The sequence below is a fragment of the Pelmatolapia mariae genome, linkage group LG9 (assembly GCF_036321145.2).
Source record: "Pelmatolapia mariae isolate MD_Pm_ZW linkage group LG9, Pm_UMD_F_2, whole genome shotgun sequence".
NCBI classification, from domain to species: Eukaryota; Metazoa; Chordata; class Actinopteri; order Cichliformes; family Cichlidae; genus Pelmatolapia; species Pelmatolapia mariae.
In genome coordinates this window covers 37,440,571-37,454,175 of record NC_086235.1, presented here as the reverse complement: position 1 = coordinate 37,454,175, position 13,605 = coordinate 37,440,571, and the positions used below count along the sequence as shown (strand labels likewise).

The window sequence follows — 13,605 nt, the reverse complement described above, 5'->3', positions numbered from 1 at the left end:
AGCAGCTGGGTTTGTCTCGCCTTAACTGGCTGGACACAGAAGACATCGAAATGCAGCTGATTGAACTGAAAAGCTCGACTCTGTGGGGGTCAAAGTTTGCAGAACTACGAACACAGCTGGAATCCACAGCTGTGCGTGTTCATGGATCTTGCATTTTCACCTGCTGGACATCACTACCTGACAAGTTTAACTGTCTTCAGAACATTGCAGAGGCCTTATTGACAGTATTTGGCTCTACATATCTGTGTGAGCAGATTTTCTCTCACATGAAGAGTGTCCTCAGGTAGCTGTCTGAATGCTGGACACTCGGAGACCTGTGTCTCTGAGTGGGAGACCAGAGATCACATTAACATGTGTATCTCTGTATTAACAAGCATGCCATATTGGCCCAGTTTATTTTTCTTATCATTGTTGTGAGGAGACCATAAATAGCATTTGCATTTTCTGTTGTACAGTTCATTTGCTGTTATGGAGTTCTTGTTATGGATAAAAAGTCTTCTTTTTGTTTCAAAATAGCTGATAACTATTCGCTGATAGCTGCCAACATCTGCGAACAAATATAATTCTATAAAGTTGTTCTATATAGTGTGTAACTGTTAATATAGAGCGTTATTAAATTTATTGCTAATGCAATTGTATGGCACATTGACTTCTGAGGAACTTTTAGATGGCACTCATCATCACACAGGTTGCCAACCCCTGGACTACACTCTTCCAGTCCAAACGACATTCCGATGTCAGTCCTGTATATCTTGGTGGTGTGGATCAGTGAATCACTTTGTTTACTCTTTGCATACAGCTTGATGTCATCCATGTACATGACGTGGCTTACGATTGCTCTATTCCATAGTTGGTATCTGTAGCCAGTCTTGTCAATGATCTCACTTAGGGGGTTCAGGCCTATGCAGAACAGTGTGGGATCTACCAAGGCACACCTCCTTGGTAGATCCCGCACTTGATGGCGACTTGTGCTATGAGCTTGAATTTGGCCTCTAGTGTTGTCCGCCAAATCCCCATTGAGTTCCTGATGAAGGCTCTTAGGGTCCTGTTGATCTTGTACAGTTCTAGGCATTCCAGGATCCAGGTGTGGGGCACTGAGCCATAGGCCTTCTTGTAATCAATCCAGGCAGTGCACAGGTTGGTCAGCCTGGTCTTGCAGTCTCTGGCAGCTGCTCTGTCTACCAGTAGCTGGTATTTTGCGCCTCTGGTATTCTTGCCAAATCCTTTCTGTGCCCCACGCATGTATTGACCCATGTACCTGTTCATCTTAGCCGCTATGATGCCTGACACAGGCTTACATGTGGTACTCAGGCAGATTATTAGTTGTTAGTTGGAAGGGACCGGTCCCTTCTGGGGGGTCCGTGGGGATCAGGACTGTCCAGCCTTCGATTAGCCATTCCGTGTGTCTCTCATCAACTAGCAGCTCATTCCCTTGTACTGCCAGACACTCAGGGAGTACAGTCACCTTTTCCGCCAGTAGACTTGAGCCATGTCAGAGCCTGGTGCTGTCCAACTCTCCATACTGGAGGTCATTTCTTGGATGTCTGCCACTGTTCAGGGAGGTTGCTGTGGTCTGCCCTCAGATCCACTAGCCACTGAGCATTGGCGTTATGGGTTGCGTCCTTCTCCCATACGCTCTTACAGTATTGTTCCGTCTCCAGCCTTAGTGGTGCTGTTCTCATATTGTTCCCCTGTCACTGGGAGTATACCTTGGATGGTTCTGTTGGCAGCTTCCAAGGCCTCAGATATGGACAGCTTGCTGTACTCCTTAGGCACCTTTTTCGTTGCTCCTTTCTGCCTCTCCGATAGTTGGCTAACCTCCCTCTGTGCTACCTTGATCTTTACCTCTAGTCTCCTTCTCCATGGAGGGTACTGCTCCTTGTGGCTGTTCAACTTGTAGCCAAGCATCTCATTGATCACTGCTGCCATGGTGTAGCTGGTTAGTCTCGGTTATGGTGGCAGTAGGTATTGTCTGTAGTGCTGCATTCACATCTAGTAGATCTTCTGAGGGTAAAATGGTAAATGGCCTGTATTTGTATAGCGCTTTACTTAGTCCCTAAGGACCCCAAAGCGCTTTACACGTTCAGTCATCCACCCATTCACACACTGGTGACGGCAAGCTACATTGTAGCCACAGCTGCCTTGGGGCGCACTGACAGAGGCGAGGCTGCCGGACACTGGCGCCACTGGGCCCTCTGACCACCACCAGTAGGCAACGGGTGAAGTGTCTTGCCCAAGGACACAACAACCGAGACTGTCCGAGCCGGGGCTCGAACCGGCAACCTTCCGATTACAAGACAAACTGCCAACTCTTGAGCCACGATCGAGGGTACTAAGTGAAGTACGAGGGTGTTTCACTTAGTCTTGGGAAGTGGATCCAGGTTTCAAGCTTGGCCATGATCCTATCAGGTCAGTTCCTCTTGCACTCAACGATCTTTCTTCCGTTGCACTTGGGGCTTGGTACCCAATCTCAGTTGGGGGTGATGATGACTCCCCCTGACCTGTCATCCTGGCTCCCCTTTGCCATAGCATACGTGTTGTACCTTGTCAATCTCTAGCCATGAGAGCAGTCCATTCTTCCAAATATTGGAACACTGAGGTACTAGTTAATTTGCCATCAATGTGGATGCTGGGTATCGACGATTCCATAGTTCCGCCATCCTATTCCTGTAACCCCTTCCGCTGGGGTTACTTGCGTAGTAGCATTCCAACAGTGCCCTATTTTATTTTATTTTATTTTTTTTCTCTTGCACCGATGCCGTTCCAGTAGCCCACTTCCAATCATGCCGATGCCGTTCCAGTAGCCCACTTCCAATCATGCTGCCCTGACCCTGCGGTCCTTGTCCGGGCGACGTCCAAGCTGGTATGATGGCTTCATATTTATCTCTTTCGCTCATCCCCCACATTCAGACACTCGTACATCATACATGCCAGACGTGTTGCTATAAAATAGTCACTTGAATAAAATAAATACGAAATGAAATACAAAATATCGATAATAATAATACTAATAATAACAATTAGGCCTGCACAATAAATTGAAAATTTATTGTCATCGCGATATCAGCCTGTGCGATGGGCCCATCGCAAAACACGGCGTAAACTGCGATAATTGGGTACCTTAAAATGTTTACACACGTGTTTTAAAGAATTTACCAATCAAAGAAACCCTTTTACACATTGACCAGTCGAATAGAGCCCTTCACGGCATTAACCAATCAAATGGATTAGAGGCCCGTCTCCTGCGTAGGTGGGGATTGAACAACGCTGCAGCAACGAGTCAGAGTTGTAATGGCTGAGAGCGAGACGCATGACGAGAACGCTACTGACTATGAACTCGTGGCTAAAAAAAATAGTACCTCGCTTATTTGGAGGTACTTTGGATTTGATAAAGACGACGTTCTCCAAACGCAGGTACTCTGCAAAACTTGCCGAACACTTGTGGCAACCACCAGAGGAAACACGACTAATCTCCACCATCATCTTCAATACAACCACAGAGAACTGTTTGAAGAGTTCCAGAAAGATACGGCTAGCCAAACAAAGGTTGCTAATTATGTGTGCCTATGCCAAGAGGCACACATATTACTATTCGTCGGATTTATTATTATTATTATTATTATTATTATTATTCTTCAGTTTCCGCCTGAAATTTTGCAGCGAATCTCGCCTCGCAGTTTTGAGACAAGCTTCATATATGTTACCTCATTTTGTGCGGCTGCATCAGGAATGGTGTGCTATGACTTTTGGTGTTTATGACTATTATAGTTTTTTAAATATTAATATTTTAGTGAAAATTTTCCCGCGCTTCTCTGCCAAACAGTTTTGACAATAGGGTTACATATGTTAGATCATTTTGTGCGGCTGGAGCTGGACTAGTATGGTATACACTTTTGGTGTTTATGACTTTTATAGTTTTTTAAATATTAATATTTTAGCGCAAATTTAGAAAGATTCTTCTTTTGGCGCCATAGAAACAGACTTCATTTGTGGTGTGTTGGCTCCATCTTTTGGTCCCACTGATACAAATTTCAAACTTCATTTGTGGTGTGTTGGCTCTCTCTAGTGGTATGCCGGGAGTAGTACGGCCTGTCTACCCTTATTTGGATTACCGTAATGATGACAATATCAACGGTGCGCACAGCGTCGCTGCTTTCAGGAGCCATTGGAATTTTTAAGGTTGCGCAAATCATTCAAAAGTTACGGTAATGCTTGGTGGAAAACTCAATATCCCACAATTCATAGCACGCCTCTGCCGAGTCAAACAATGGCGGCCATCACTTAGTTTTTATTTTCCTCTTAATACTGTTTCTAGGTCACAAAATAAACTTTTAAGATATTTTCAGGCGAGAATATAGGTGTGTAAACTTCAAATATCTGCTCGTTTTGTCAAAACATCCCATATTAGCGACAATGTTCTGACGATGTCGTTTCTGCTTGAGGCTAGCTGGCTAGTGTGGCTAGCGCGGCTTTGCTAACAAGCTACAGCCGGCCTGGATGACAGTGAGAGCGGCTTACTCTGGTTTCACACCCGGTCCTTCGTAAAGTCTCGTGGTCACAGCTGGACTTATTTTTCGTTTATATGGACCGATGATTTATTTATTTATTCATTTTAGTAACGGTATAAACAGTGAAAGGTGGTGGATTGGCCAGATGTAAACTTCAAATATCTGCTCGTGTTACCAAGACATCCCATATTAGCTCTGATGGTTTCGGTGCCTGCAAAGAGCTAGACAGCTAGCTAGCTAACTGGCTGTCTTTTTGACTCAGGGTCATAGCTGGACTTATTTTTCGTTTTTATGAGCCGATGAGGGTTTTTTTTTTAGTAACGGTACAAACAGTGAAAGGCGGTGGATTGTCCAGATGCTGGTCGATGTGGAAAAAATAACTGAGTTGTTTGGTGGTCGCTGACACGGAGCTACAACCGAGGGCAGCTATCCACCGGTGTGTGTCAGACAGAGCATGCAGGGAACGAGGCGGCGAGGCGACCGCCGATCGACCGGTGGTAGATCGTGGATCAGGGAAACCGAAGGCAGGAGAAGCAGGCGGCTGCCGGTCAGAGCGTGAGGTGAACTGAATTTCAGGTAAGAAGTTATGAACTGCACTCTATTTGGGTCAGATATAAACCGAGTTTAGGTGTAGTTTATTTTCGTTGTGCTGACTTTTTACAATCAGTTATAATAACTCGTACTGCGTGCTACCTAGCACGACGGAGTTTCTATACAGCTGTGTGCGCGCTAAGTTACTGATGTTGAACTTTATGACAGCCTCCCCTGTCATTCTCTCGCCTGTTCAAACTTCAGTCATGAAACTGATCAATGATCGGCTTTTCTCTCTTGTTTGTTTATTGCGCTAAACAACAGCAGCACGTTTAAGCTTGATCAGCTGTTGTTAGAATTCATTTGATTTTAATTTCTAGTATCAGCTGATGTTTGCTGGAGCCACAGCTGTAGAAGCGGCTGGTGGAAACCAGGAGATGACCTTACCGAATCATCAGAGCTGAACTGGTGATGGAGAAACAGGTTTACCTTTTTTTTAGGTGACATGAATGAGTTGAAGGGAAGTTATGAACTGTTTCTGAGAGAAATAAACACCAAGCTCCTTTTTTATTTAGCTGACAGCTGGTAACTGTGCAGGGGCGGATCTAGCAAAGCTTTTGCCAGGGGGCCAGGTAGGGCATCTTACAACCAAAGTTTGTATAATAATACACAAGATTGGCTGTAGACCATTGTTAATCATTCAGAACACTGTGTAAAAATAACAAAAAACAAAAAGTGAATGCAAAAGTGCATAAATATTTATTTTACGTGATTGATGTGTGTGGCGGGGCGTGGTCTGCAGTGCCGCTGCAGGGGAGGTGGACCCACCTGAGCGGCATCTGCAATCACGCCTCTCTGGCGTAGTCTGTGCTCTCTCGGCTGTTTTTTGGGTGTGTGTCAGGCTGTGAGTTGAAAAGCTACAGCCGGCTGTGTGGGTACACCAACTATGTGTGAAAAGTGGTCCATAACGTAATGCTTCAAAGCGTGTTCATGCAAACATTGTCGGGTCTGCCGTGGTACAATGGGACTTCTGCTCATGAAACTATGTGCACAGCGTCTGCAAATCGGGGCTGTACAAAGTCACTTCATCTTTACCCAAAATTGTAAGCTGTCATCTGTGAGGCGCGAGCGGTGTTTGTTTTTACCATAGTTCATGGTGGAGAATGGCTGCTCTGCTGAGTTTTGCTCTCTGTAGCTGTATGAATGGCAAACTACACTGTTTACCAGCGGCATAGGCACACTTAAAATTTCTTCTGAAATTTTCGCTTTCTAGTGTTAAGACAAAGAGCACCGCAGTCCAACAGCCGTCTCTGTATCAGAGTTTTTCAAGTGGAATTCCTTATGAGAAAACGTCGAAGCGGTACAAAGAAATAACAGAGGTCATTACACATTTTTTGGCTAAAGACATGATGCCTATAAATACAGTTAGCAGAGAGGGCGTCACCAGTCTGATACATAAAGTGGACCGGAGATACCGCATCCCCTCACGAAACTACTTTTCCCGTGTCGCCATTCCACAAATGTACGAAACATTCCGCAAGACCGTCATGTTTGAACTGAGCCAAGCTGAAAACTACGCAAACACTACAGACCTATAGTCAAGTCGTACAATGGAACCATATATGAGTTTCACAGTGCACTTCCTGACCTTCCTTTCAGAATTCAAGCCTCAGAAAAATTTTTATGGGGGCAATGTTTCAATGTTAAAGTGCACTTTGTTGTTACACTGCTAATACAGCAGCTTTCTTTAAATAAAACTGTTGCAGTAAAACGGAAATTATGTATTCGTTTTTTTTGTTTTGCTATTTATTTTATCGTCATATCTTTATCGCAATATTGATCACAGTTATTGCACATCGCAGGTTTTCCTAATATTGTGCAGCCCTAATAACAATAACAATAACAATAACTGTGTGAGAATGATAGATAATTAAAACCTTAAACTAAAACACTACCATGACTGTTGATTTAGATATGTAATGTACATATCTCAATGATCATCTCTTTCGTTTTGGCTACGTTTAGCACCAGATTGTTCTCTCTACACCAGCCCCACAAGGTGTTCAACTTCTCTCCTGTACACTGATTCATCGTTTCCGGAAATCGGTCCTACCACTGTGGTGTCATCTGCAAACATAATAATTGGGTTCCCCTCATATCTGGATACACAGTCGTGTGTTATCAGTACAAACAACAGTAGGTTGAGAACACAGTGGGGTTTGGAGATGGTTTTTCCCAACACGGACAGACTCAGGTCTGTAAGTCAGAAAGTCCAGGATCCACAGACATATATGTTTGTGTTCAGGACAAGTAAGAGTTTCTCAGTTAGTTTCTGTGAAGTAATGATGTTAAATGCTGAGCTAAAATCAATGTACAGGTAAAAACTGGTTCTTATATAGCACCTTTCTACTCTTCTGAGCACTCAAAGCGCTTTATATAACTTGTGCATTCACCCATGGATATTTGGCATGCAGACTAGGGGAAGCCAGGAATCGAACCACCAACCTTCCGATCAGTAGATGACCTGCTCTACCGCCTGAGCTACCCCGATGTGTAGCTTGACAAACTGTTCAAAACACTTCATCACAAATGGCGTCAATGCAATGGGATGGTAGTCATTTAGACAGCATATGGGTTTCTTTCTGGATGTTTTGTCTGTAGCTCATTGATGGCGTCGTGTACCCGTCCTCATTAGCAGTGGCCTCGGTATTAGCGCTGGGCGTTATGTAAACAGCAGCTGTGATAACAATGGTAAATTCTCTCAGCAGGTAGAATGGCTGGCATTTCACAATGAGAAACTCTGCCACATTAGTCATACAACACTGCACTCAGCTGCCATTAACACATGAATTTTAATATAAATTAATATAGATGCACAGACCTCCGCCTCGACTCTCACCGGAGCTAGCTGCGTCTCTTTCCACTCGGAACAATGTCATTCCCTCCAGGTGTATGGCTGTGTCCGGTATGTTATCCTGGAGCCATGTTTCCGTGAAGGCAGTCTCTCCACTCCCTGTGGGCTTCTCTCAGCAGACGTAGCTTGTCCAGTTTGTTGTCGAGGGAGCGGACATTGGATAATATGGGTGATGGGGGTTAGCATTTAGCTTACTGACTTAATATGTTCAAGTCACAAGTAGGGCTGGGCCATATTATACCGTTCACGGTAATACCGGTATAATGTTAGGCAACGATAAGAAAATAAAATCTTGCGATAGAATATGGTTAAAACGCGCATGCGCAGTGCCTTTGTTTTCATATGCACATGGCGGCAATGGAGAATGAGAAGGGGGAAAGCGGATCGTTGAGTGAAACGGATGAAAAAAATTTCAGCAAGGAATTTGCATTTGCACTGTTAAATTTTTATATAGCTTTAATGCACATAAAAACAGCTGCTTGTTTAAGTGAAAATTAATGGATGGGTTTTTTGCTCTAGTAAAGTTGTGGAGTTGTATTTTGTATTTTGTCTCGCATCAGTTATATCGTCAGTTATATCGTTATCGCAAATTTTCAAATATTTATCGTGATAAATATTTTTGGCCATATTACCCTGCTCTTGTCGCAAGCAAGCATTGTAGTTCCAACAACGTACTTTGCCCTGATTTTTAGTAAGGTCTCTTGGCCGCAAGTTTTACAGCCAGAATGCCGGATTTGCAAAACACACAAAACTTCCACTCTCACTTGTCCCAAGACGAGCCGCTGCGTCCATGCGCACTGCCATCTTACATTACATCTGAGTGGATGTGTTGAAAGATTTCACTGTGTTACAATGGCATAGGAATGTAAAAACTTTGGGATCTATTGATACATAGCATTCATCCTACTGATATTTCTTTTACCCCCACGAAAGCTATGAGCCACCTGAATGGCCAAAAGATGTACGGGAAGATCATCCGGGTGACACTTTCCAAGCACCAGACGGTGGCATTGCCTCGGGACGGCCTGGATGACCAAGGTCTAACCAAGGATTTTGCCAACTCCCCACTTCATCGTTTCAAGAAACCAGGTTCCAAGAACTTCCAGAACATCTTTCCACCCTCTGCCACTCTTCACCTTTCCAATATCCCGTAAGTACCAGTCAGGTCAGTCGGCATCACACAGAGGACATGCCACTGAAGGATTTCTGAAATACCCCTACTAACTAGCACAGCTGTTAATGCAAGAGATTAACTGTGTTCTTGGTGTGGTGGTTAATGAACAGATCTCATTGTTAACAGTTTATATTAAAACTGCTAAATGATTAGACTTGGAGAAAAGAGCTGATGCTAAAATCATGTCTGATTAGAGTCTGTGTCCTTCACTTTGGCAGACAAGATGTGACAGAAGATGACCTGCGGCTGCTCTTCTCCAACACTGGAGGCACTGTGAAAGCGTTCAAATTTTTCCAGTATGTACAGCTGTCCTACCTACTGGACAAGTCCAGGCTAACATTTGTTAAAGATTCCCGAAAAGCTCCATCCTGCCACTTCCATTCCTCTAGTTAATCTGTGGTATTTGTCTCTGCTTCATGTTTTCAAGAGATCGCAAGATGGCTCTGATCCAGATGTCAACAGTGGAGGAAGCCATCCAGGCACTGATCGACCTTCACAACTATAACATGGGAGGCAACCAGCACCTGAGAGTCTCGTTCTCCAAGTCCACCATTTAAGAATGTGACCCACAGGTTCCTGACAGTATGACTATGATGGTTTAACTATTTAAAGCTCTTAGACTGTCTGAACACCAGGGGGACCACATAGATTGAATCAGTTATTTTGATTGTATCATTCCTTGATATGTTTGTATATCCTTTTATTTTCTTTAAAAAGAACAACATTGGATCTCCCCAGCTCTTTCTTAAGTGTCTCTCCATATTTTTTCGTCAAGCAGAACCTTGAAATGGTTGGTTGTCCCCCTGTACGTTAGTTGGATGTAAATTGGTGATTAATTTTTAAATGAAAAGATACAGTACTCGTGTGCCTTACTCAACAATCTTTTCCTACAGTTGGACATGTTAATTTATCAAACTCCTACTGAGGCACATTAGTATTGAATATTTCTGGGAGTTGATGAGAATGCAAGATGTTTTCTATTCATCTAGACAGAACAGTCTAGAAGCTGTGCCTCTGACTAGGCATAGCTGTGTTTTTCTTCTTCAATTTTAGATGACATTTTCCTTTTTAGTTTAGCAGCAGGAGAGCTGAATATTCCTGAGGCAAAATGTTTTTGGTAGCCTATGACAGGCAGTTTAACTGGAACGCCTTTATTCCAAAGGGATGTTCAGTGGAAGATTGTTCTAGCACAATCCATGCATAAGAAACTATGACAATGTAGTAAAGTATTTTGTTATGTGTTTTTGAAGCCTTCCTTGCTTTTCTTTTCTATAGCAGTGAGGTTTAATAGTTGGTGACAGTGTTCTTTAAAGCATGCATGATGATAGGATCTCACATAAGTGTTGCATGCTGTGGAAGCAGTAAAAAGATGAGTCCACTGTGATTGCATTGTCATGTGACACTTTACTTGAGAGGGCTACTCAGTTGGACCAAAGTTTCTGTGCCTTTAGTGTTAAGTCATATGAACAAAAAAGAGCATTTTAATTGTTGTGTATATGGGGAAAATGTCCACGATTCAAAGTGTTCACCGAATTCTTTTATTTTTAAATCACAAACCTGATTTCATAGGCATTTGTTCTGAACTAATCCTGGTGTATATACATATATTTTTTTTATCGTCAAAGCTATGTTTTTGTTTTTTTAATGTAGTTCAAAATGTAAGGATTTGGACTCAAGCTGGTGCAATTAAAGGATAAATTTTTTTCTAACAACGGAGGTTCAACTTGGTTTTCTGTTTTTTGAGTTTCCCCTTTCACGGTGTCTCTTATGTGTTCCGCATTACCTCTGTAGCATGTCTAATAAAACTCTTCTGTAGCTCTGCATTCACTTCCTCTGTCTCACTCTTCTATTTTATGTCTGCTCACTTCAGAAACCATCTTCAGTCCTAGGTGGGAGAAGACCAAAATCAATTTGGAGACACTTGAAAACAAGCTCTAATAAGCCATGTGAAGGTTCTAGATTATAGGACACTTTCTCGATATGTTTCCCACTCTGCCAGCTTACTCAATCTGTTCTCTGTTCTCGCTCTTCTCTCCTCTGGTATTTCCCCATTTTCTGATTAGCCTAAGGACCACTGCTGTCCTGACCATCTGTTTGGGAGAGCTTGACACAACCACAGGCATCAGTAACAGGCACTTTTTAGTCTTTGCACACAGCTTTAGCCTGTAGAAATGTGAAGGGTTTTGATTTAGCCAGCACTTGGGTCTACAATAGAAATAAAACTCATCCAATATACAGCTGACAGGGAACATGTAAACCACACAGAAGGCCTCAAGCTAAACTGGGGGTTTAAACTGGGAAACTAGCTGTGCGCTGACAGATCCCATTAAATTGTATAGAATGGCATGAAATGTAATGGACACAGCATTTGAAATTCACTTTCAGTCTGCAAATTTAATCTGTAAATAGAGTACTATTAATCTACTTCTTTCTATTAACTGGAAGGTTTCGTTCGTGGTTCGTTTCCCGGCTGCTCTAGTCTACATGCCAAACATCCTATAGCTCCAAGTTGCTCTCCGATGCAGCTGGATGGATAGAAACCACTAATCTAGAAAAGCATAGACAAATGTGTTTGGCTGCATAAGACAAAGCACTTGACTTTGCTCATGCAGTCCATTTACTCCCCGAGCTAGAAATGACTTAAACACTGGAAGAAGTGCTAGTACTCACACCTCACCACAATTTTCTTATTAATTTAAAGAAATCAGTGCATCCAGTGGTATAGTTCTAGTGATTAACAAAAGTGGAAAAATGTGATTGTCAGTCCGTGATTGTGAGGGACACTAAGTTTGAACAGTGTGGAACAGAATAGCCCTTTGTTGTCATCGTACATGTACAACAAAGTTGTGGGTGCTCCACACAAACTCTGTCAGATTAAAATCTGATTAGCAAACAGGATAAATATATAAAATTTAGGGATATATACAAAATGAGAAAGGCATGTATTAGAGAATAAAATAGTTGCAAAGTGCTTGGAAGTAGTGTAAAGAAAAGACTACTGTGGAAACTACATGAATGATATAGAGCTAGTTTCTTTCAAAGGTTGGGTGTAAGGCATGGTGCTTGTACCTGTGGATGTGTTATACAGTCCAGCCTTCTGGAGTGCCGAGTGGGTAAAGAGAGGAACGCATTCAATGTCCTGACAGTCTGGTGGAGCCTGAAAAGATGTGTGGGGGTGGGGGTGGATCCCGCTCTAATAAATGGAACCACTAATAATGGAAACCACTGGAAAATTACTGTCATCACTACCAGCACCAACTAAACTCACAGTTTGAACAAGAGCATCTTCCACCACTGGAGACGGCACTTAAAGGAATAAAGGATGATGAACTGGCAACGTCTCTGCTGGACTGGAAAGAACAAAGCTTATGATGCTAATGTTCTCCATGTGTTAAGTGTCCATGTGCCCATTGATCCTGGTGCCTCCTGTTTAGGTCTAGAGGTAACTTAAAAAGGAGCCAAAATCAGGCAGTGCTCCTGAAAACAAACACAAATGCCCTCCCACTGGTGCTTTTTGTGTCCTGTCTCCTCCTTCATGCTAGAGTCAACACACTACTTTCCATTTACCGATCACAATCATTTTTACAAGGTGACAATGCTACCTGTAATATTAATATTCCCTTTTTTCCCTTTACAAGCTCACTTGCTTCTGTCATATTCATCAGACTCTACTGAGGAAAAAGTGAAAAGTAAAATAAGCCCACGTACACACACCCACGGTGTTGTCTTTTACTTGTGTTTTTTGTATTTAGTTCTGATTTTTTATTGTCTGTTTGTTCTGTTCTGCAATAAAGGAAAAGTAAGAAAAAATGTATTTATAAAGGGCAATAAGCAGCTGCAAAGCATTATAGAACAAAATGGTAAGATAAAAAAGGAAAATTAGTGAAAGTGAAGTAATTTTGTAGTTTAAAAGCCTAGTTAAACAAAACTGCTGGTTTCTACGAATCCAGATAGTCTGCTAACCAAAGCTGTGCTGGGAGACTGTTCTAAAGTCTTGGTGCCACAGACTTAACTAGTACACACCATACAAGACCTCACCTGGTGTTGGGTCTCTCTGCAGTAGACTATCACTTCCTGTTCCTGTTACAAGTGACAGTGGTTTTATCTGCGTAACCCATGTAATTAAAAAGCCTTTAGATAATAATTAATTAGTGAAGGTTACAAATAATCTTCTTATGGCCTCTGACGGTGGACTCATCTCCCTGCTTGTCCTGCCAGTGCAGTTCTCCACAATATTGACTGTAATATTATCTTTCCCCTATTACAGCATGATGTAGGTAGTAAATGTACTGCACTGTATCAATAGACTGCAGTTTGTTCATGTAAATGGGGAATCCATTACAAAGAATGACTCCTAGCATGTGTAACCTGACAATAATGAACTTGTGTATGTAAAGAACAGTGGAACGTTTAAAAGGATGAAAATAATAAAGTTGCTGTCGCTGTGTTGATGTAAACAGGCTTCGTTCCATCAGGGA

General features: G+C 42.6%; 1 protein-coding gene across 3 annotated transcripts in view; it reads left to right on the top strand.

The window, feature by feature from the left end:
• Positions 1–9,830, top strand: part of LOC134634934 (polypyrimidine tract-binding protein 2-like) — a 39,458-nt gene extending 29,628 nt beyond the window's left edge. For all 3 annotated transcript variants that reach the window (XM_063484401.1, XM_063484400.1, XM_063484399.1), the window contains exons 12-14: positions 8,887–9,103; positions 9,346–9,423; positions 9,555–9,830. In XM_063484401.1, coding sequence (XP_063340471.1) covers positions 8,887–9,103; positions 9,346–9,423; positions 9,555–9,684 — 425 coding nt within the window. In that variant the 3' untranslated portion in view covers positions 9,685–9,830. The remainder of the gene's footprint in view (positions 1–8,886; positions 9,104–9,345; positions 9,424–9,554) is intronic.
• The last annotated feature ends 3,775 nt before the right edge of the window (positions 9,831–13,605 follow it).